This window comes from Cherax quadricarinatus, chromosome 70 (assembly GCF_038502225.1).
Source record: "Cherax quadricarinatus isolate ZL_2023a chromosome 70, ASM3850222v1, whole genome shotgun sequence".
NCBI lineage: Eukaryota > Metazoa > Arthropoda > Malacostraca > Decapoda > Parastacidae > Cherax > Cherax quadricarinatus.
Window position 1 is genome coordinate 23,815,352 of NC_091361.1, and position 25,495 is coordinate 23,840,846.

At 45.6% G+C, this 25,495-nt stretch overlaps 1 protein-coding gene across 1 annotated transcript in view; it reads right to left on the reverse strand.

Annotated features, from left to right (window-relative positions):
- Positions 1 to 18,419, reverse strand: part of LOC128692681 (frizzled-4-like) — a 513,435-nt gene extending 495,016 nt beyond the window's left edge. Inside the window, exon 1 of the mRNA XM_053782329.2 lies at positions 17,230 to 18,419. Coding sequence (XP_053638304.2) covers positions 17,230 to 18,170 — 941 coding nt within the window. The 5' untranslated portion in view covers positions 18,171 to 18,419. The remainder of the gene's footprint in view (positions 1 to 17,229) is intronic.
- Positions 18,420 to 25,495: the final 7,076 nt, after the last annotated feature.

The window sequence follows — 25,495 nt, forward strand, 5'->3', positions numbered from 1 at the left end:
GTCTTCCACTTACCTGACCTCTGTCCTCGCGTCTTCCACTTACCTGACCTCTGTCCTCGCGTCTTCCACTTACTTGACCTCTGTCCTCGCGCCTTCCACTTAGTTGACCTCTGTCCTCGCGTCTTCCACTTACCTGACCTCTGTCCTCGCGTCTTCCACTTACCTGACCTCTGTCCTCGCGTCTTCCACTTACCTGACCTCTGTCCTCGCGTCTTCCACTTACCTGACCTCTGTCCTCGCGTCTTCTACTTACCTGACCTCTGTCCTCGCGTCTTCCACTTACCTGACCTCTGTCCTCGCGTCTTCCACTTACCTGACCTCTGTCCTCGCGTCTTCTACTTACCTGACCTCTGTCCTCGCGTCTTCCACTTACCTGACCTCTGTCCTCGTGTCTTCCACTTACCTGACCTCTGTCCTCGCGTCTTCCACTTAGCTTACCTTAGCGTCCTCAACACTCCTCCACAGTGAACACTGGAACGTGCAGTTGTGTTCCCTGTTGGAAGCGTTATGTTCACTGTTGCAAACGTTGTGTTCACTGTTGCAAGCGTTATGTTCACTGTTGCAAGCGTTATGTTCACTGTTGCAAGCGTTGTGTTCACTGTTGCAAGCGTTATGTTCCTGTTGCAAGCGTTATGTTCATTGTTGCAAGCTTTATGTTCCCTGTTGCAAGCGTTATGTTCACTGTTGCAAGCGTTATGTTCCTGTTGCAAGCGTTATGTTCATTGTTGCAAGCGTTATGTTCACTGTTGCAAGCGTTATGTTCACTGTTGCAAGCGTTATCACTGTTGCAAGCGTTATGTTCCCTGTTGCAAGCGCTACGTTCACTGTTGCAAGCGTTATGTTCACTGTTGCAAGCGTTATGTTCACCGTTGCAAGCGTTATATTCACTGTTGCAAGCGTTGTGTTCCCTGTTGCAAGCGTTATGTTCACCGTTGCAAGTGTTATGTTCACTGTTGCAAGCGTTATATTCACTGTTGCAAGCGTTGTGTTCCCTGTTGCAAGCGTTATGTTCACTGTTGCAAGCGTTATATTCACTGTTGCAAGCGTTATGTTCACTGTGGCAAGCGTTATGTTCACTGTTGCAAGCGTTATGTTCACTGTTGCAAGCGTTGTGTTCCCGGTTGCAAGCGTTATGTTCACTGTTGCGTTATGTACACTGTTGCAAGTGTTATGTTCCCTGTTGCAAGCGTTATGTTCACTGTTGCATGCGTTATGTTCACTGTTGCAAGCGTTATGTTCACTGTTGCAAGCGTTATGTTCACTGTTGCAAGCGTTATGTTCACTGTTGCAAGCGTTATGTTCACTGTTGCAAGCGTTATGTTCACTGTTGCAAGCGTTATGTTCACTGTTGCAAGCGTTATGTTCACTGTTGCAAGCGTTATGTTCACTGTTGCAGGCGTTATGTTCACTGTTGCAAGCGTTATGTTCACTGTTGCAAGCGTTATGTTCACTGTTGCAAGCGTTATGTTCACTGTTGCAAGCGTTATGTTCACTGTTGCAAGCGTTATGTTCACTGTTGCAAGCGTTACGTTCACTGTTGCAAGAGTTATGTTCACTGTTGCAAGCGTTATGTTCACTGTTGCAAGCGTTATGTTCACTGTTGCAAGCGTTATGTTCACTGTTGCAAGCGTTATGTTCACTGTTGCAAGCGTTATGTTCACTGTTGCAAGCGTTATGTTCACTGTTGCAAGCGTTATGTTCACTGTTGCAAGCGTTATGTTCACTGTTGCAAGCGTTATGTTCACTGTTGCAAGCGTTATGTTCACTGTTGCAAGCGTTATGTTCACTGTTGCAAGCGTTATGTTAACTGTTGCAAGCGTTATGTTCACTGTTGCAAGCGTTATGTTCACTGTTGCAAGCGTTATGTTCACTGTTGCAAGCGTTATGTTCACTGTTGCAAGCGTTATGTTCACTGTTGCAAGCGTTATGTTCACTGTTGCAAGCGTTATGTTCACTGTTGCAAGCGTTATGTTCACTGTTGCAAGCGTTATGTTCACTGTTGCAAGCGTTATGTTCACTGTTGCAAGCGTTATGTTCACTGTTGCAAGCGTTATGTTCACTGTTGCAAGCGTTATGTTCACTGTTGCAAGCGTTATGTTCACTGTTGCAAGCGTTATGTTCACTGTTGCAAGCGTTATGTTCACTGTTGCAAGCGTTATGTTCACTGTTGCAAGCGTTATGTTCACTGTTGCAAGCGTTATGTTCACTGTTGCAAGCGTTATGTTCACTGTTGCAAGCGTTATGTTCACTGTTGCAAGCGTTATGTTCACTGTTGCAAGCGTTATGTTCACTGTTGCAAGCGTTATGTTCACTGTTGCAAGCGTTATGTTCACTGTTGCAAGCGTTATGTTCACTGTTGCAAGCGTTATGTTCACTGTTGCAAGCGTTATGTTCACTGTTGCAAGCGTTATGTTCACTGTTGCAAGCGTTATGTTCACTGTTGCAAGCGTTATGTTCACTGTTGCAAGCGTTATGTTCACTGTTGCAAGCGTTATGTTCACTGTTGCAAGCGTTATGTTCACTGTTGCAAGCGTTATGTTCACTGTTGCAAGCGTTATGTTCACTGTTGCAAGCGTTATGTTCACTGTTGCAAGCGTTATGTTCACTGTTGCAAGCGTTATGTTCACTGTTGCAAGCGTTATGTTCACTGTTGCAAGCGTTATGTTCACTGTTGCAAGCGTTATGTTCACTGTTGCAAGCGTTATGTTCACTGTTGCAAGCGTTATGTTCACTGTTGCAAGCGTTATGTTCACTGTTGCAAGCGTTATGTTCACTGTTGCAAGCGTTATGTTCACTGTTGCAAGCGTTATGTTCACTGTTGCAAGCGTTATGTTCACTGTTGCAAGCGTTATGTTCACTGTTGCAAGCGTTATGTTCACTGTTGCAAGCGTTATGTTCACTGTTGCAAGCGTTATGTTCACTGTTGCAAGCGTTATGTTCACTGTTGCAAGCGTTATGTTCACTGTTGCAAGCGTTATGTTCACTGTTGCAAGCGTTATGTTCACTGTTGCAAGCGTTATGTTCACTGTTGCACGCGTTATGTTCACTGTTGCAAGCGTTATGTTCACTGTTGCAAGCGTTATGTTCACTGTTGCAAGCGTTATGTTCGTTATGTTCACTGTTGCAAGCGTTATGTTCACTGTTGCAAGCGTTATGTTCACTGTTGCAAGCGTTATGTTCACTGTTGCAAGCGTTGTGTTCACTGCTGCAAGCGTTATGTTCCTGTTGCAAGCGTTATGTTCATTGTTGCAAGCTTTATGTTCCCTGTTGCAAGCGTTATGTTCCTGTTGCAAGCGTTATGTTCATTGTTGCAAGCTTTATGTTCACTGTTGCAAGCGTTATGTTCCCTGTTGCAAGCGTTATGTTCACTGTTGCAAGCGTTATGTTCACTGTTGCAAGCGTTATGTTCACTGTTGCAAGCGTTATGTTCACTGTTGCAAGCGTTATGTTCACTGTTGCAAGCGTTATGTTCACTGTTGCAAGCGTTATGTTCACTGTTGCAAGCGTTATGTTCCCTGTTGCAAGCGCTACGTTCACTGTTGCAAGCGTTATGTTCATTGTTGCAAGCGTTATGTGCAATGTTGCAAGCGTTATGTGCACTGTTGCAAGTGTTATGTTCCCTGTTGCAAGCGTTATGTTCACTGTTGCAAGCGTTATGTTCACTGTTGCAAGCGTTATGTTCACTGTTGCAAGCGTTATGTTCACTGTTGCAAGCGTTATGTTCACTGTTGCAAGCGTTATGTTCACTGTTGCAAGCGTTATGTTCACTGTTGCAAGCGTTATGTTCACTGTTGCAAGCGTTATGTTCACTGTTGCAAGCGTTATGTTCACTGTTGCAAGCGTTATGTTCACTGTTGCAAGCGTTATGTTCACTGTTGCAAGCGTTATGTTCACTGTTGCAAGAGTTATGTTCACTGTTGCAAGCGTTATGTTCACTGTTGCAAGCGTTATGTTCACTGTTGCAAGAGTTATGTTCACTGTTGCAAGAGTTATGTTCACTGTTGCAAGCGTTATGTTCACTGTTGCAAGCGTTATGTTCACTGTTGCAAGCGTTATGTTCACTGTTGCAAGAGTTATGTTCACTGTTGCAAGCGTTATGTTCACTGTTGCAAGCGTTATGTTCACTGTTGGAAGCGTTATGTTCACTGTTGCAAGCGTTATGTTCACTGTTGCAAGCGTTATGTTCACTGTTGCAAGCGTTATGTTCACTGTTGCAAGCGTTATGTTCACTGTTGCAAGCGTTATGTTCACTGTTGCAAGCGTTATGTTCACTGTTGCAAGAGCGTTATGTTCACTGTTGCAAGCGTTATGTTCACTGTTGCAAGCGTTATGTTCACTGTTGCAAGCGTTATGTTCACTGTTGCAAGCGTTATGTTCACTGTTGCAAGCGTTATGTTCACTGTTGCAAGCGTTATGTTCACTGTTGCAAGCGTTATGTTCACTGTTGGAAGCGTTATGTTGACTGTTGCAAGCGTTATGTTCACTGTTGCGTTATGTTCACTGTTGCAAGCGTTATGTTCACTGTTGCAAGCGTTATGTTCACTGTTGCAAGCGTTATGTTCACTGTTGCAAGCGTTATGTTCACTGTTGCAAGCGTTATGTTCACTGTTGCAAGCGTTATGTTCACTGTTGCAAGCGTTATGTTCACTGTTGCAAGCGTTATGTTCACTGTTGCAAGAGTTATGTTCACTGTTGCAAGCGTTATGTTCACTGTTGCAAGAGTTATGTTCACTGTTGCAAGCGTTATGTTCACTGTTGCAGGCGTTATGTTCACTGTTGCAAGCGTTATGTTCACTGTTGCAGGCGTTATGTTCACTGTTGCAGGCGTTATGTTCACCTGATGTTAATATCCAGAGATCTGGCTGTTTCCTCCACATCTATTTTATCACACACCAGAATTTCCAGTCCGCGGTTCCCCGAAGAACGCACATGCATTCTTTTAGTTCGGTACACTTCCCCCTACACTTCCCCTTACACTTCCCCTTACACTTCCCCCTACACTTCCCCCTACACTTCCCCCTACACTTCCCCTTACACTTCCCCCTACACTTCCCCTTACACTTCCCCCTACACTTCCCCCTACACTTCCCCCTACACTTCCCCTTACACTTCCCCTTACACTTCCCCTTACACTTCCCCCTACACTTCCCCTTACACTTCCCCCTACACTTCCCCCTACACTTCCCCCTACACTTCCCCCTACACTGCCCCTTACACTTCCCCGTACACTTCCCCCTACACTTCCCCCTACACTTCCCCTTACACTTCCCCCTACACTTCCCCCTACACTTCCCCTTACACTTCCCCCTACACTTCCCCCTACACTTCCCCCTACACTTCCCCCTACACTTCCCCCTACACTTCCCCTTACACTTCCCCTTACACTTCCCCCTACACTTCCCCCTACACTTCCCCCTACACTTCCCCTTACACTTCCCCCTACACTTCCCCCTACACTTCCCCCTACACTTCCCCCTACACTTCCCCCTACACTTCCCCCTACACTTCCCCTTACACTTCCCCCTACACTTCCCCCTACACTTCCCCCTACACTTCCCCCTACACTTCCCCCTGCACTTCCCCTTACACTTCCCCCTACACTTCACACGTGACAGCAGGAAACGTGCAACATGCATCCTCAACAAAACCACCACCAATCAAGTTGAAGAAAAACCTTGAAGTCGCATCGTTTTTACCTGTCAGCGACGTTACAACTAACATTTCTATAATTTCTGACAAGAAACTGCCTAAAATATCTACCAGCCCTTCAACCTAGTACAAAAACCCAAGAAAACTCTGGAAGAAGCGCAGGAGTATATACATGTGGGGGGAAAGCGCCAGACCTCTGGATCTTAGGATCAGACAACACAAAAAGGCAGCAGCAGTAATGACCACAGAAACGCCTGTGATCAAGAGGGACGATGTTGGAGACCTCAGGAAATTCAGTGAGGCTTGACTAGTAATTAAGGAAGATTTAAGACGGTGAAGGTATATTGAAGCTGCCCCAACTGCTGCCAGTAACTCTATCCATTAAAAGTCCAGAAGTTAAACTATTTCCAAATTGCTAATCAACAGGATATTACTTATACTGGAGACCACTGTAACACCATGTTGACAAGTTCTCCCTAACTCAACCTGTCTCACCACAGTTACTACCACTACTACCATTGCTACTGCTACTACCACTACTACTACTACCACTGCTACTACTACCACTACTACCATTGCTACTGCTACTACCACTACTACTACTGCCACTACTACTACCACTACTACCACTAATACTGTTACTACTATTGCTACCTGCCCTAGCACCACCACCGCCACAAGCACCACCACAGCCACTAGCACCACTACCTGCCACCAGCACCACTACCGCCACCAGCACTACCACCTGCACCACCATACCACCTGCCACTACCACTACCACCGCTACCAGCACTACCACCGTTACCAGCACCACCACCGCCTACCACCACCACTACCGCTACCACCACCTACCACCACCACTACCACTGCTGCCACCACTACCACCGCTCCCAGCACCACCACCGCCACAAGCACCACCACAGCCACTAGCACTACTACCGCCACTAGCACCACACTGCCACTAGCACCACTACCGCCTACCAGCACCACCACCGCCACTACCACCACTACCTGCCACTACACCACCACTGCCACCACCACCACTACCGCCACCTAGCACCACCTACCGCCACCACCACCACACGCTCCCAGCACTACTACCTGCCACTAGCACCACCACAGCCACCTAGCACCTACCACAGCCATTAGCACCAGCTACTACCACTACTACTACTACTACCACTACTACTGCTACTACCACTACTACTACTACTACCACTACTACTGCTACTACCACTACTACTACTACTACCACTACTACTGCTACCACCGCTACTCTCTGAAATTTTCTCTTATAGATTTTAAAGCTATTTTTTTCATTTACATTAATTTAAAAATTAATAATTTTGTACCAAAAGAGCCTTAGAAAACTTACCTGACCTTATTATAACAAGCGCAATTTAATTTAGCCTTAACCAATTATATATATTTTAGATAAGTTTACAATAATGTAATAATAAACAAACACAATGAAATATATTTTTTTTCGTTAGGTTTAGAATGATTTTTTGCGAAATTATTGCGTACACAAATTTTCGCTTGTCTTATTCGGCAAGAAGAGCAACAACTGTGCAACAACAGGAACAACTGTGGAACAACAGCAACAACTGTGCAACAACAGGAACAACTGTGGAACAACAGCAACAACTGTGGAACAACAGCAACAACTGTGGAACAACAGCAACAACTGTGGAACAACAGCAACAACTGTGGAACAACAGCAACAACTGTGGAACAACAGCAACAACTGTGGAACAACAGCAACAACTGTGGAACAACAGCAACAACTGTGGAACAACAGCAACAACTGTGGAACAACAGCAACAACTGTGGAACAACAGCAACAACTGTGGAACAACAGCAACAACTGTGGAACAACAGCAACAACAGTAAAACAACAGCAACAACTGTGGAACAACAGCAACAACTGTGGAACAACAGCAACAACTGTGGAACAACAGCAACAACTGTGGAACAACAGCAACAACTGTAAAACATCAACAACTGAGAAACAACAGCAACAACTGAGAAACAACAGCAACAACTGTGGAACAACAGCAACAACTGTGGAACAACAGCAACAACAGTAAAACAACAGCAACAACTGTGAAACAACAGCAACAACTGTGGAACAACAGCAACAACTGTGGAACAACAGCAACAACAGTAAAACAACAGCAACAACTGTGAAACAACAGCAACAACTGTGGAACAACAGCAACAACAGTAAAACAACAGCAACAACTGTGAAACAACAGCAACAACTGTGGAACAACAGCAACAACAGTAAAACAACAGCAACAACTGTGAAACAACAGCAACAACTGTAAAACATCAACAACTGAGAAACAACAGCAACAACTGAGAAACAACAGCAACAACTGTGGAACAACATCAACAACAGTAAAACAACAGCAACAACTGAGAAACAACAGCAACAACTGTGGAACAACAGCAACAACAGTAAAACAACAGCAACAACTGTGAAACAACAGCAACAACTGTAAAACATCAACAACTGAGAAACAACAGCAACATCTGTGGAACAACAGCAACAACAGTAAAACAACAGCAACAATTGTAAAAGAACAGCAACAACTGTGGAACAACAGCAACAACTGTGGAACAACAGAAACAACTGAGAAACAACAGCAACAACTGTGAAACAACAGCAACAACTGTGAAACAACAGCAACAACTGTGAAACATCAACAACTGTGGAACAACAGCAACAACAGTAAAACAACAGCAACAACTGTAAAACAACAGCAACAACTGTGGAACAACAGCAACAACTGTGAAACATCAACAACTGAGAAACAACAGCAACAACTGAGAAACAACAGCAACAACTGTGGAACAACAGCAACAACTGTGGAACAACAGCAACAACTGTAAAACATCAACAACTGAGAAACAACAGCAACAACTGAGAAACAACAGCAACAACTGTGGAACAACAGCAGCAACTGTGGAACAACAGCAACAACAGTAAAACAACAGCAACAACTGTGAAACAACAGCAACAACTGTAAAACATCAACTGAGAAACAACAGCAACAACTGAGAAACAACAGCAACATCTGTGGAACAACAGCAACAACAGTAAAACAACAGCAACAACTGTAAAACAACAGCAACAACTGTGGAACAACAGCAACAACTGTGGAACAACAGCAACAACTGAGAAACAACAGCAACAACTGTGAAACATCAACTGTGGAACAACAGCAACAACAGTAAAACAACAGCAACAACTGTAAAACAACAGCAACAACTGTGGAACAACAGCAACAACTGTGAAACAACAGCAACAACTGTAAAACATCAACAACTGAGAAACAACAGCAACAACTGAGAAACAACAGCAACAACTGTGGAACAACAGCAACAACAGTAAAACAACAGCAACAACTGAGAAACAACAGCAACAACTGTGGAACAACAGCAACAACAGTAAAACAACAGCAACAACTGTGAAACAACAGCAACAACTGTAAAACAACAGTAACAACTGAGAAACAACAGCAACAACTGCAAAACAACAGCAACAACTGAGAAACAGCACCAACAACTGAGAAACAACAGCAACAACTGATAAACAACAGCAACAACTGATAAACAACAGCAACAACTGAGGAACTGCAGCAACAACTGTAAAACAACAGCAACAACTGATAAACAACAGCAACAACCGTAAAACAACAGTAAAAACTGAGAAACGGCAGCAACAACTGAAAAACAACAGCAACAACTGATAAACAACAGCAACAACTGAAAAACAACAGCAACAACTGAAAAACAACAGCAACAACTGTAAAGCAACAGCAACAACTGAGAAACGGCAGCAACAACTGAGAAACAACAGCAACAACTGAGAAACAACAGCAACAACTGAGAAACAACAGCAACAACTGAGAAACAACAGCAACAACTGAGAAACAACAGCAACAACTGAGAAACAACAGCAACAACTGAGAAACAACAGCAATAACTGAGAAACAACAGCAACAACTGAGAAACAGCAGCAACAACTGTGAAACAACAGCAACAACTGAGAAACAACAGCAACAACTGTAAAACAACAGCAACAACTGAGAAACAACAGCAACAACTGAGAAACAACAGCAACAACTGAGAAACAACAGCAACAACTGAGAAACGGCAGCAACAACTGAAAAACAACAGCAACAACTGAGAAACAACAGCAACAACTGAGAAACAACAGCAACAACTGAGAAACGGCAGCAACAACTGATAAACAACAGCAACAACTGAGAAACGGCAGCAACAACTGAGAAACAACAGCAACAACTGAGAAACGGCAGCAACAACTGAAAAACAACAGCAACAACTGAGAAACGGCAGCAACAACTGAAAAACAACAGCAACAACTGAGAAACGGCAGCAACAACTGAAAAACAACAGCAACAACTGTAAAGCAACAGCAACAACTGTGAAACAACAGCAACAACTGAGAAACAACAGCAACAACTGAGAAACAGCAGCAACAACTGATAAACAACAGCAACAACTGTAAAACAACAGCAACAACTGAGAAATAGCAGCAACAACTGAGAAACAACAGCAACAACTGAGAAACAACAGCAATAACTGAGAAACAACAGCAATAACTGAGAAACAACAGCAATAACTGAGAAACAGCAGCAACAACTGTAAAACAACAGCAACAACTGAGAAACAGCAGCAACAACTGAGAAACAACAGGAACAACTGAGAAACAACAGCAACAACTGAGAAACAACAGCAACAACTGAGAAACAACAGCAACAACTGAGAAACAGCAGCAACAACTGAGAAACAACAGCAACAACTGAGAAACAACAGCAATAACTGAGAAACAACAGCAACAACTGAGAAACAGCAGCAACAACTGAGAAACAACAGCAACAACTGAGAAACAACAGCAACAACTGAGAAACAACAGCAACAACTGAGAAACAACAGCAACAACTGAGAAACAACAGCAACAACTGAGAAACAACAGCAACAACTGAGAAACAACAGCAACAACTGAGAAACAGCAGCAACAACTGAGAAACAACAGCAACAACTGAGAAACAACAGCAACAACTGAGAAACAGGACCAACAACTGAGAAACAACAGCAACAACTGAGAAACAGGACCAACAACTGAGAAACAACAGCAACAACTGAGAAACAACAGCAACAACTGAGAAACAACAGCAACAACTGAGAAACAACAGCAACAACTGAGAAACAGCAGCAACAACTGAGAAACAACAGCAACAACTGAGAAACAACAGCAATAACTGAGAAACAACAGCAACAACTGAGAAACAGCAGCAACAACTGAGAAACAACAGCAACAACTGAGAAACAACAGCAACAACTGAGAAACAACAGCAACAACTGAGAAACAGCAGCAACAACTGAGAAACAACAGCAACAACTGAGAAACAACAGCAATAACTGAGAAACAACAGCAACAACTGAGAAACAGCAGCAACAACTGAGAAACAACAGCAACAACTGAGAAACAACAGCAACAACTGAGAAACAACAGCAACAACTGAGAAACAACAGCAACAACTGAGAAACAACAGCAACAACTGAGAAACAACAGCAACAACTGAGAAACAACAGCAACAACTGAGAAACAACAGCAACAACTGAGAAACAACAGCAACAACTGAGAAACAGCAGCAACAACTGAGAAACAACAGCAACAACTGAGAAACAACAACAACAACTGAGAAACAACAGCAACAACTGAGAAACAACAGCAACAACTGAGAAACAACAGCAACAACTGAGAAACAACAGCAACAACTGAGAAACAGGACCAACAACTGAGAAACAGCAGCAACAACTGAGAAACAACAGCAACAACTGAGAAACAACAGCAACAACTGAGAAACAACAGCAACAACTGAGAAACAGCAGCAACAACTGAGAAACAGGACCAACAACTGAGAAACAACAGCAACAACTGAGAAACAACAGCAACAACTGAGAAACAACAGCAACAACTGAGAAACAACAGCAACAACTGAGAAACAGGACCAACAACTGAGAAACAGCAGCAACAACTGAGAAACAACAGCAACAACTGAGAAACAACAGCAACAACTGAGAAACAGCAGCAACAACTGAGAAACAACAGCAACAACTGAGAAACAACAGCAACAACTGAGAAACAGGACCAACAACTGAGAAACAGCAGCAACAACTGAGAAACAGGACCAACAACTGAGAAACAGCAGTAACAACTGAGAAACAACAGCAACAACTGAGAAACAACAGCAACAACTGAGAAACAGCAGCAACAACTGAGAAACAACAGCAACAACTGAGAAACAACAGCAACAACTGAGAAACAACAGCAACAACTGAGAAACAGCAGCAACAACTGAGAAACAGCAGCAACAACAGAGAAACAGCAGCAACAACTGAGAAACAGCAGCAACAAATGAGAAACAGCAGCAACAAATGAGAAACAGCAGCAACAACAGAGAAACAGCAGCAACAAATGAGAAACAGCAGCAACAACAGAGAAACAGCAGCAACAACTGAGAAACAGCAGCAACAACTGAGAAACAGCAGCAACAACTGAGAAACAGCAGCAACAACTGAGAAACAACAGCAACAACTGAGAAACAACAGCAACAACTGAGAAACAACAGCAACAACTGAGAAACAGGACCAACAACTGAGAAACAGCAGCAACAACTGAGAAACAGGACCAACAACTGAGAAACAGCAGTAACAACTGAGAAACAACAGCAACAACTGAGAAACAGGACCAACAACTGAGAAACAGCAGCAACAACTGAGAAACAGGACCAACAACTGAGAAACAGCAGTAACAACTGAGAAACAACAGCAACAACTGAGAAACAGCAGCAACAACTGAGAAACAACAGGAACAACTGAGAAACAACAGCAACAACTGAGAAACAACAGCAACAACTGAGAAACAACAGCAACAACTGAGAAACAACAGCAACAACTGAGAAACAACAGCAACAACTGAGAAACAACAGCAACAACTGAGAAACAACAGCAACAACTGAGAAACAACAGCAACAACTGAGAAACGGCACCAACAACTGAGAAACGGCAGCAACAACTGAGAAACGGCAGCAACAACTGAGAAACGGCACCAACAACTGAGAAACGGCACCAACAACTGAGAAACAGCAGCAACAACTGAGAAACGGCACCAACAACTGAGAAACGGCAGCAACTACTGAGAAACGGCACCAACAACTGAGAAACGGCAGCAACAACTGAGAAACGGCACCAGCAACTGAGAAACGGCAGCAACTACTGAGAAACGGCACCAACAACTGAGAAACGGCAGCAACAACTGAGAAACGGCACCAACAACTGAGAAACGGCAGCAACAACTGAGAAACGGCAGCAACAACTGAGAAACGGCAGCAACAACTGAGAAACGGCAGCAACAACTGAGAAACGGCACCAACAACTGAGAAACAGCAGCAACAACTGAGAAACGGCAGCAACAACTGAGAAACAGCAGCAACAACTGAGAAACGGCAGCAACAACTGAGAAACAGCAGCAACAACTGAGAAACGGCAGCAACAACTGAGAAACAGCAGCAACAACTGAGAAACGGCAGCAACAACTGAGAAACAGCAGCAACAACTGAGAAACGGCACCAACAACTGAGAAACGGCAGCAACAACTGAGAAACGGCACCAACAACTGAGAAACAGCAGCAACAACTGAGAAACAGCAGCAACAAATGAGAAACAGCAGCAACAACTGAGAAACAGCAGCAACAAATGAGAAACAGCAGCAACAACTGAGAAACGGCAGCAACAACTGAGAAACGGCAGCAACAACTGAGAAACGGCAGCAACAACTGAGAAACGGCACCAACAACTGAGAAACAGCAGCAACAACTGAGAAACGGCAGCAACAACTGAGAAACAGCAGCAACAACTGAGAAACGGCAGCAACAACTGAGAAACGGCAGCAACAACTGAGAAACGGCAGCAACAACTGAGAAACAGCAGCAACAACTGAGAAACAGCAGCAACAACTGAGAAACGGCAGCAACAACTGAGAAACGGCAGCAACAACTGAGAAACGGCAGCAACAACTGAGAAACGGCAGCAACAACTGAGAAACGGCAGCAACAACTGATTACAAACGGCAGCAGCAACAGAGAAACGGCAGCAACAACTGAGAAACGGCAGCAACAACTGAGAAACGGCAGCAACAACTGAGAAACAGCAGCAACAACTGAGAAACGGCAGCAACAACTGAGAAACGGCAGCAACAACTGAGAAACGGCAGCAACAACTGAGAAACGGCACCAACAACTGAGAAACGGCAGCAACAACTGAGAAACGGCAGCAACAACTGAGAAACGGCACCAACAACTGAGAAACGGCAGCAACAACTGAAAAACGGCAGCAACAACTGAAAAACGGCAGAAACAACTGATTAGAAACGGCAGCAACAACTGAGAAACGGCAGCAACAACTGATAAACGGCAGCAACAAATGAGAAACGGCAGCAACAACTGATAAACGGCAGCAACATCTGATGAACAGCAGAAACAACTGATAAACGGCAGCAACAACTGATAAACGGCAGAAACAACTGATTAGAAACGGAAGCAACAAGTGATTACAAACGGCAGCAACAAGTGATTACAAACGGCAGCAACAACAGAGAAACGGTAGCAACAACTGAGAAACGGCAGCAACAACTGATTACAAACGGCAGCAACAACTGATTACAAACGGCAGCAACAACAGAGAAACGGTAGCAACAACTGAGAAACGGCAGAAACAACTGATTAGAAACAGCAGCAACAACAGAGAAACGGCAGCAACAACTGAGAAACGGCAGCAACTACTGAGAAACGGCACCAACAACTGAGAAACGGCAGCAACTACTGAGAAACGGCAGCAACAACTGAGAAACGGCAGCAACAACTGAGAAACGGCACCAACAACTGAGAAACGGCAGCAACAACTGAGAAACGGCACCAACAACTGAGAAACGGCAGCAACTACTGAGAAACGGCACCAGCAACTGAGAAACGGCAGCAACTACTGAGAAACGGCACCAACAACTGAGAAACGGCAGCAACAACTGAGAAACGGCACCAACAACTGAGAAACGGCAGCAACAACTGAGAAACGGCACCAACAACTGAGAAACCGCACCAACAACTGAGAAACAGCAGCAACAACTGAGAAACGGCAGCAACAACTGAGAAACGGCAGCAACAACTGAGAAACGGCAACAACTGAGAAACGGCAGCAACAACTGATGAGAAACGACAGCAACAACTGATTAGAAACGGCAGCAACAAGTGATTAGCAACAACTGAGAAACGGCAGCAATAACTGAGAAAAAGTAGCAATAACTGAGAAACGGCAGCAACAGCCGAGAAGAAACTGCGGGAAGAGCTACCTGGAGGTTACCTGGAGGTTATTCCGGGGATCAACGCCCCCGCGGCCCGGTCCATGACCAGGCCTCCCGATGGATCACGGCCTGATCAACTAGGCTGTTACTGCTGGCCGCACGCAGTCCTACGTACGAGCCACAGCCCGGCTGATCCGGCACTGACTTTAGGTATCTGTCCAGCTCTCTCTTGAAGGCAGCCAGGGGTTTATTGGTAATTCCCCTAATGCTTGATGGGAGGCTGTTGAACAGTCTTGGGCCCCGGACACTTATGGTGTTTTCCCTTAGTGTACCAATGGCGGCCCTACTTTTAATTGGGGGTATTTTGCATCGCCTGCCCAGTCTTTTACTTTCGTAGGGAGTGATTTCTGTGTGCAGATTTGGGACCATTCCTTCCAGGATTTTCGAAGTGTAGATTATGATATATCTCTCCCTCCTGCATTCCAACGAGTACAAGTCAAGTGCTTCCAAGCGTTCCCAGTAGTTAAGGTGCTTGACAGAACTTACACGTGCAGTAAAGGATCTCTGTACACTCTCTAGATCTGCGATTTCACCTGCTTTGAATGGAGATGTTAATGTACAGCAGTATTCCAGTCTAGAGAAAACAAGTGATTTGAAAAGGATCATCATGGGCTTGGCATCTCTCGTTTTGAACGTTCTCATTATCTATCCTATCATTTTCTTTGCACTTGCGATCGTGGCACTGTTGTGATCCTTGAAAGTGAGATCCTTAGACATTACTACTCCCAGGTCCCTTACATTATTTTTCCGCTCTATTGTATGGCCAGAGTCTGTAGTATACTCTGTTCTAGTTATTATCTCCTCCAGTTTTCCATAACGGAGTAGTTGGAATTTGTCCTCGTTGAACATCATATTGTTTACCGTTGCCCACTGGAAAACTTTGTTTATATCTTCTTGGAGGTTAACCGCGTCCTCAGCAGATGACAGCCTCATGCAGATCCTAGTATCATCATGATACGGTGCTGTGGTGCGTACCTCTGTCTATGTCTGATATGAGGATGAGGAATAAGATGGGGGTATAGCTGAGGTGAAACAGCAGTAACTGAGAAACAACAGCAACAGCTGAAAGTCGGGGTACAAAATATTGCTTATTCAACATTAATATATTCATAGGAACTCGCTAAACCGTAAGTCGTAGTACCTGGTAAAGTGAGAGGCAGTTTTGCTTGCTCCAAGGAATGGGAGCATAATTCCAGGTGAAGTAACAAACTTGGTAAGAAAGGCGTGCGAGGGGCCAGACTGGTGGTCAGTAAAGACAAAAATAAGTCTTCCAAAAATCTTTTTTCCTGGGCATCTGGCCTGGGCACTAGTCTTCTTCAGTACAGGACTGAGGCGACATTTATGAGGTACCTGAATTTCCGTGTCTCCTATGTCCATAATTATTATCGCATTTGCTTTGTCTTTCCTTAATTCATAGTATAACTTAACAAATATTTGACGTTTGTGTTGCAGCTTCGCTCAGATCTCTGCAACACAGCTGTCCTCAAAGATTTGTTAAGTTATACCCTGAATTAAGTAAAGATCCTAACTTCAAATGCGACAGTAATTATGAACACGGTAGGTAGGTAAGACACATAGGCAACAGTTAGGCAACTTTACTCTGAAACGTTTCGCCTACACAGACTTCATCAGTCGAGTACAGAAAGTAGGCAGGAACAGTAGAGATGTGAAGACGATGTAATCAGTCCATCACCCTTGAAGTCGTAGATTTGAAGTTGTCAGTCCCTCAGCCTGAAGAAGAGTTCTGTTCCATAGTCTGAAACAACCTTAAATCTACGACTTCAAGGGTGATGGACTGATGACATTGTCTTCACATCTCTACTGCTCCTGCCTACTTCCTGTACTCGACTGAAGAAGTCTGTGTAGGCGAAACGTTTCGGGGTAAAGTTGCCTAACTGTTGCCTATGTGTCTTACCTACCAACCTGTCGGTATTGTATACCATTTTGATAGTAATGGACAAGGTAGATTATACGGGAACCAATACCATAATACAAGACAGGGGTGTAATAAGTGGAGAAATAAGTTTGGGTAACCAAGTTACCCAGGTGGTACCCATGTGCCTTATTCTTCAGGTTGTTGTCGCTGTAAGTATAATGTTGTGTAGGTTAGTGTGGCAGGTACTCACCAGACGGAGGCGGCGGTGGTAAAGTAGTAGAGGAGAAGGAATACCAGGGCACAGGTGGTGTGTAGGGCACCCTCAGTCACTGCTACCATACCCAGCTCAGGGTCAGTGTGGCACGTCACCCTGCCAGGACCCGCCACTAGCCGCACCAGGTAGCCCAGGGCTACCAGGTTGTAGCAGAGAGCAAGGTGCACCGCCGCACGCTCAGGATACCTGAAGGCTGCCGCCTCCAGCAGGAAGGAGAGCACGGTGAAGAGGGTGACGGCGAAGCATACCACCGCCCATATGGTCATCCACACCACCGCGAAAGACTTGTCGCTGGTGTTGAAGGAAATGTTGGCCTGACATAGTGGTGCACACGTGCCCGTGGCATTGATGTAGCGGTACTTGTGGGCGTGAGCGTAGTGACTACACCTGCGAGGCGGCTGTGGGCGTGGGGAAGTGGTGGGCGGGGAATGGGGCGGCATCTTCTCCCCGGGGCCCTCCATACACATGTGCTCTTCGTTGTTCTCCGGCGGGAACCTGGAGCAGTTAAGGAAGTGTGGCCACGGGTACCCCAGTTCGGCCATTACTGGGGAACACCGGTTCTTAACAGTCTCGCACAGGTCCCTGCAAGGTCCGATGGGCGTGGGTACCTGGGGCGTGCACATGGGCGTGTAGATGGAGCACAGGAAGAACTGCAGCTGGGACGAGCACCCATACTGTATGAGCGGCTTGAAGGAGTTGAGGCGCGACTCTGCGTCCTTCTGCAGTTCGTTGCCCACTAAGTTAGGCATGGAGGTGAGGTTGTAGCCTACCTCACGGCAGGCGGGGATGAGGATGTTCTCACACCTCAGCGGCCCTCCTGGGTGATCCTCAGACAGCACCACAGGGTACTCCGCCCACGCACAGGCCGCCCACACGCCCACAAGTGTCCATACGAGGGCGCTGGTGGGGCCCGCCATGCTGGAGCCGCTGTTATCTGAGCATCTGAAGGAGGCCCAGCGACCCGTGTTGCTTCACTGCTGCCTCGTCACTATCATACTCTCACACTATAATACACCATCACTCACAACACTGGCTAACACAAGCCACCAACCTCTGCGTCACACTATGGCACTGATCATCGCGCTATCCCTGAGCAAGAGGGCAATCACAGAGTGGAGCGAGCGCAACCGTCCCCCTCCGGCAGCCACTTGGCTAATACAATGAATGTAGTGTTGGCAGGGGCCAGGCAGCCCAAGCCCCGCCCACCGACCCACGCACACTCCTCATTGGTCGCGCTCCCGCCTCTCATACCTCCCCCATCAACGACTTCATTTATATCTCCTCATTAACTTAATACATCTTTCATAAGCAAGCTAAGAATTTCATCATTCCGAGCTTATTTTTTCTAAGTTCACAAAATTCTAGAATGAATATATTCTCAGATGAAGGCGGTAAATAAAAACAGGAAAATATAATAATAAAGTCAAAGTCACGTGGCAGGGTATGGGATGCGTGTTGAGGCCAGTTAAGTGAGCATACTAAGCAAACTTAGCATTCTCAGTCTCGCAAATTTCGCATAATCAGCGCGAGTGGACGCTGCATCACAATGTAAATAAAAGCTCACTCAATCGCACTTTAACTGTCTCTAGCGGCTGGAAACTACATTCCCATGTCACCTCTCTTAAAATGCACTTTGGATTCTGTCCGGCGTCCAGTCGTAAAGGTGTTGGTGTCAGAGAATAAATATTTACTTGAGATATAAGATGAATTATTGCGCCATTTTACCACTCAAACTGTAATTTATAGCCACAATTAAAGCTAAGAGCGCTTTGTATATATGAATAATGCATGATGGCCAGGCAGATGTGAGGCCACCTCCTCAAGCCTGACTACACGTGCCAGGTAGAGTGAGGCCACCTCCTCAAGCCTGACTACACGTGCCAGGTAGAGTGAGGCCACCTCCTCAAGCCTGACTACACGTGTCAGGAAGACTGAGGCCACCTCCTCAAGCCTGACTACACGTGCCAGGTAGAGTGAGGCCACCTCCTCAAGCCTGACTACACGTGCCAGGCAGATGTGAGGCCACCTCCTCAAGCCTGACTACACGTGCCAGGAAGACTGAGGCCACCTCCTCAAGCCTGACTACACGTGCCAGGTAGAGTGAGGCCACCTCCTCAAGCCTGACTACACGTGCCAGGAAGACTGAGGCCACCTCCTCAAGCCTGACTACACGTGCCAGGAAGACTGAGGCCACCTCCTCAAGCCTGACTACATGTGCCAGGCAGATGTGAGGCCACCTCCTCAAGCCTGACTACACGTGCCAGGTAAAGTGAGGCCACCTCCTCAAGCCTGACTACACGTGCCAGGCAGATGTGAGGCCACCTCCTCAAGCCTGACTACACGTGCCAGGAAGACTGAGGCCACCTCCTCAAGCCTGACTACATGTGCCAGGCAGATGTGAGGACACCTCCTCAAGCCTGACTACACGTGCCAGGTAGAGTGAGGCCACCTCCTCAAGCCTGACTACACGTGCCAGGAAGACTGAGGCCACCTCCTCAAGCCTGACTACACGTGCCAGGTAAAGTGAGGCCACCTCCTCAAGCCTGACTACACGTGCCAGGCAGATGTGAGGTCACCTCCTCAAGCCTGACTACACGTGCCAGGAAGACTGAGGCCACCTCCTCAAGCCTGACTACATGTGCCAGGCAGATGTGAGGACACCTCCTCAAGCCTGACTACACGTGCCAGGTAGAGTGAGGCCACCTCCTCAAGCCTGACTACACGTGCCAGGAAGACTGAGGCCACCTCCTCAAGCCTGACTACACGTGCCAGGTAAAGTGAGGCCACCTCCTCAAGCCTGACTACACGTGCCAGGCAGATGTGAGGCCACCTCCTCAAGCCTGACTACACGTGCCAGGTACATTGAGGCCACCTCCTCAAGCCTGACTACAAGTGCCAGGTAGATGTGAGCCCACCTCCTCAAGCCTGACTACACGTGCCAGGAAGACTGAGGCCACCTCGTCAAGCCTGACTACACGTGCCAGGCAGATGTGAGGCCACCTCCTCAAGCCTGACTACACGTGTCAGGAAGACTGAGGCCACCTACTCAAGCCTGACTACACGTGCCAGGAAGACTGAGGCCACCTCGTCAAGCCTGGCTACACGTGCCAGACAGATGTGAGGCCACCTCCTCAAGCCTGACTACACGTGTCAGGAAGACTGAGGCCACCTCATCAAGCCTGACTACACGTGTCAGGAAGACTGAGGCCACATCCTCAAGCCTGACTACACGTGTCAGGTAGACTGAGGCCACCTCCTCAAGCCTGACTACACGTGTCAGGAAGACTGAGGCCACCTCCTCAAGCCTGAATACACGTGTCAGGTAGAGTGAGGCCACCTCCTCAAGCCTGACTACACGTGCCAGGTAGAGTGAGGCAACCTCCTCAAGCCTGACTATACGTGTCAGGAAGACTGAGGCCACCTCCTCAAGCCTGAATACACGTGTCAGGTAGAGTGAGACCACCTCCTAAAGCCTGACTACACGCGCCAGGAAGACTGAGGCCACCTCCTCAAGCCTGACTACACGTGCCAGGTAGACTGAGGCCACTTCCTCAAGCCTGACTACACGTGCCAGGTAGAGTGAGGCCACCTCCTCAAGCCTGACTACACGTGTCAGGAAGACTGAGGCCACCTCCTCAAGCCTGACTACACGTGTCAGGTAGACTGAGGCCACCTCCTCAAGCCTGACTACACGTGCCAGGAAGACTGCGGCCACCTCCTCAAGCCTGACTACACGTGCCAGGTAGAGTGAGGCCACCTCCTCAAGCCTGACTACACGTGCCAGGTAGAGTGAGGCCACCTCCTCAAGCCTGACTACACGTGCCAGGTAGAGTGAGGCCACCTCCTCAAGCCTGACTACACGTGCCAGGAAGACTGCGGCCACCTCCTCAAGCCTGACTACACGTGCCAGGTAGAGTGAGGCCACCTCCTCAAGCCTGACTACACGTGCCAGGTAGAGTGAGGCCACCTCCTCAAGCCTGACTACACGTGCCAGGTAGAGTGAGGCCACCTCCTCAAGCCTGACTACACGTGTCAGGAAGACTGAGGCCACCTCCTCAAGCCTGACTACACGTGCCAGGTAGAGTGAGGCCACCTCCTCAAGCCTGTCTACACGTGCCAGGTAGAGTGAGGCCACCTCCTCAAGCCTGACTACACGTGCCAGGTAGAGTGAGGCCACCTCCTCAAGCCTGTCTACACGTGCCAGGTAGACTGAGGCCACCTCCTCAAGCCTGACTACACGTGCCGGGTAGAGTGAGGCCACCTCCTCAAGCCTGACTACATGTGCCAGGAAGAAATATTCAACCCAAGGAAATTAGCTCTTGTTCCGAGGATTTGGAGCTATCTTCAGTCTCCTAGCATCAAACTTGATCGCTTCCCAGACCATAGAAACTTTATGTGTATATATATATATATATATATATATATATATATATATATATATATATATATATATATATATATATATATATATATATATATATATATACATATATCAAAATGTGTGAGTTTAAGTAGAATAAATCATACATAAACAAAAATAAATTGTCACATTTAGAGGCACAATAAAAGGAAGTTGAATGATATTAAAAGATAAAGTTAAGATAACAGCAAAGTTAATAATGGTAAGAATAAACAATAAACGAACGAAGACAGAATTAACAACAACAACAACGATCAAAAACTGTGACTTACATATTATTATAAGAAAAAATTGACGTCAGGTACACCTGGAAATTCACGTCAAGTACACCGGGAAATTCACGTCAAGTACACCTGGAAATTCACGTCAAGTACACCTGGAAATTCACGTCAAGTACACCTGGAAATTCACGTCAAGTACACCTGGAAATTCACGTCAAGTACACCTGGAAATTCACGTCAAGTACACCTGGAAATTCACGTCAAGTACACCTGGAAATTCACGTCAAGTACACCTGGAAATTTACGTCAAGTACACCTGGAAATTCACGTCAAGTACACCTGGAAATTCACGTCAAGTACACCTGGAAATTCTCGTCAAGTACACCTGGAAATTCACGTCAAGTACACCTGGAAATTCACGTCAAGTACACCTGGAAATTCACGTCAAGTACACCTGGAAATTCACGTCAAGTACACCTGGAAATTCACGTCAAGTACACCTGGAAATTCACGTCAAGTACACCTGGAAATTCACGTCAAGTACACCTGGAAATTCACGTCAAGTACACCTGGAAATTCACGTCAAGTACACCTGGAAATTCACGTTAAGTACACACTTGGAAACTCACGTCAAGCACACCTGGAAATTCTCGTCAAGTACACCTGGAAATTCACGTCAAGTACACATCTGGAAATTCACGTCAAGTACACCTGGAAATTCACGTCAAGTACACCTGGAAATTCACGTCAAATACACCTGGAAATTCACGTCAAGTACACCTGGAAATTCATGTCAAATACACCTGGAAATTCAGGTCAAATACATCTGGAAATTCACGTCAAATACACCTGGAAATTCAGGACAAATACACTTGGAAATTCACGTCAAGCTCACCTGGAAATTCACGTCAAGTACACCTGGAAATTCATGTGAAGTACACCTAGAAATTCACGTCAAGTACACCTGGAAATTCACGTCAAGTATACCTGGAAATTCACGTCAAGTACACCTGGAAATTCAAGTCAAGTGCACCTGGAAATTCACGTCAAGTACACCTGGAAATTCACGTCAAGTACACCTGGAAATTTACGTCAAGTACACCTGGAAATTCACGTCAAGTACACCTGGAAATTCACGTAAAGTACACCTGGAAATTCACGTCAAGTACACCTGGAAATTCACGTAAAATACACCTGGAAATTCACGTCAAATACACCTGGAAATTCATGTCAAGTACACCTAGAAATTCACGTCAAGTACACCTGGAAATTCACGTCAAGTACACCTGGAAATTCACGTCAAGTACACCAAGAAATTCACGTCAAGTACACCTGGAAATTCACGTCAAGTACACCTGGAAATTCACGTCAAGTACACCTGGAAATTCTCGTCAAATACACCTGGAAATTCACGTCAAATACATCTGGAAATTCACGTCAAATACACCTGGAAATTCAGGTCAAATACACTTGGAAATTCACGTCAAGCACACCTGGAAATTCTCGTCAAGTACACTTGGAAATTCACGTCAAGTACACCTGGAAATTCACGTCAAGTACACCTGGAAATTCACGTCAAGTACACCTGGAAATTCACGTCAAGTACACCTGGAAATTCACGTCAAATACACCTGGAAATTCACGTCAAGTACACCTTGAAATTCACGTCAAGTACACCTGGAAATTCAGGTCAAATACATCTGGAAATTCACGTCAAATACACCTGGAAATTCAGGACAAATACACTTGGAAATTCACGTCAAGCTCTCCTGGAAATTCACGTCAAGTACACCTGGAAATTCATGTCAAGTACACCTAGAAATTCACGTCAAGTACACCTGGAAATTCACGTCAAGTATACCTGGAAATTCACGTCAAGTACACCTGGAAATTCACGTCAAATACGCCTGGAAATTCACGTCAAGTATACCTGGAAATTCACGTCAAGTACACCTGGAAATTCACGTCAAGTACACCTGGAAATTTACGTCAAGTACACCTGAAAATTCACGTCAAGTACACCTGGAAATTCACGTCAAGTACACCTGGAAATTCACGTCAAGTACACCTGGAAATTCATGTCAAGTACACCTGGAAATTCACGTCAAGTACACCTGGAAATTCACGTCAAGTACACCTGGAAATTCACGTCTAGCACACCTGGAAATTCACGTCAAGTACACCTGTAAATTCACGTCAAGTACACCTGGAAATTCACGTCAAGTACACCTGGAAATTCACGTCAAGTACACCTGTAAATTCTCGTCAAATACACCTGGATATTCACGTCAAGTACACCTGGAAATTCACGTCAAATACACCTGGAAATTCACGTCAAGTACTCCTGGAAATTTGCGTCAAATACACCTGGAAATTCACGTCAAGTACACCTGGAAATTCACGTCACGTACACCTGGAAATTCACGTCAAGTACACCTAGAGATTCATGTCAAGTACACCTGGAAATTCACGTCAAATACACCTGGAAATTCACGTCAAGTACTCCTGGAAATTCACGTCAAATACACCTGGAAATTCACGTCAAGTACACCTGGAAATTCACGTCAAGTACACCTGGAAATTCACGTCAAGTACACCTGGAAATTCACGTCAAGTACACCTGGAAATTCACGTCAAGTACACCTGGAAATTCACGTCAAGTACACCTGGAAATTCACATCAAGTACACCTGGAAATTCACGTCAAGTACACCTGGAAATTCACGTCAAATAAACCTGGAAATTCACGTCAAGTTTACCTGGAAATTCACGTCAAGTACACTTGGAAATTCACGTCAAGTGCACCTGGAAATTCACGGCAAGTATACCTGGAAATTCACGTCAAGTACACCTGATAATTTACGTCAAATACACCTGGAAATTCACGTCAAGTACACCTGGAAATTCACGTCAAATACACCTTGAAATTCACGTCAAGTACACCTGGAAATTCACGTCAAGTACACCTGGAAATTCACGTCAAATACACCTGGAAATTCACGTCAAGTACACCTGAAAATTCACGTCAAATACACCTGGAAATTCACGTCAAGTACACCTGGAAATTCACGTCAAATACACCTTGAAATTCACGTCAAGTACACCTGGAAATTCACGTCAAGTACACCTTGAAATTCACGTCAAGTACACCTGGAAATTCACGTCAAGTACACCTGGAAGTTCACGTCAAATACACCTGGAAATTCACGTCAAATACACCTGGAAATTCACGTCAAGTACTCCTGGAAATTCACGTCAAATACACCTGGAAATTCATGTCAAATACACTTGGAAAGTCACGTCGAATACACCTGGAAATTCACGTCAAATACACCTGGAAAATGGCGTCAAGTACACCTGGAAATTCACGTCAAATACACCTGGAAATTCACGTCAAGTACTCCTGGAAATTTGCGTCAAATACACCTGGAAATTCACGTCAAGTACACCTGGAAATTCACGTCACGTACACCTGGAAATTCACGTCAAGTACACCTAGAGATTCATGTCAAGTACACCTGGAAATTCACGTCAAATACACCTGGAAATTCACGTCAAGTACTCCTGGAAATTCACGTCAAATACACCTGGAAATTCACGTC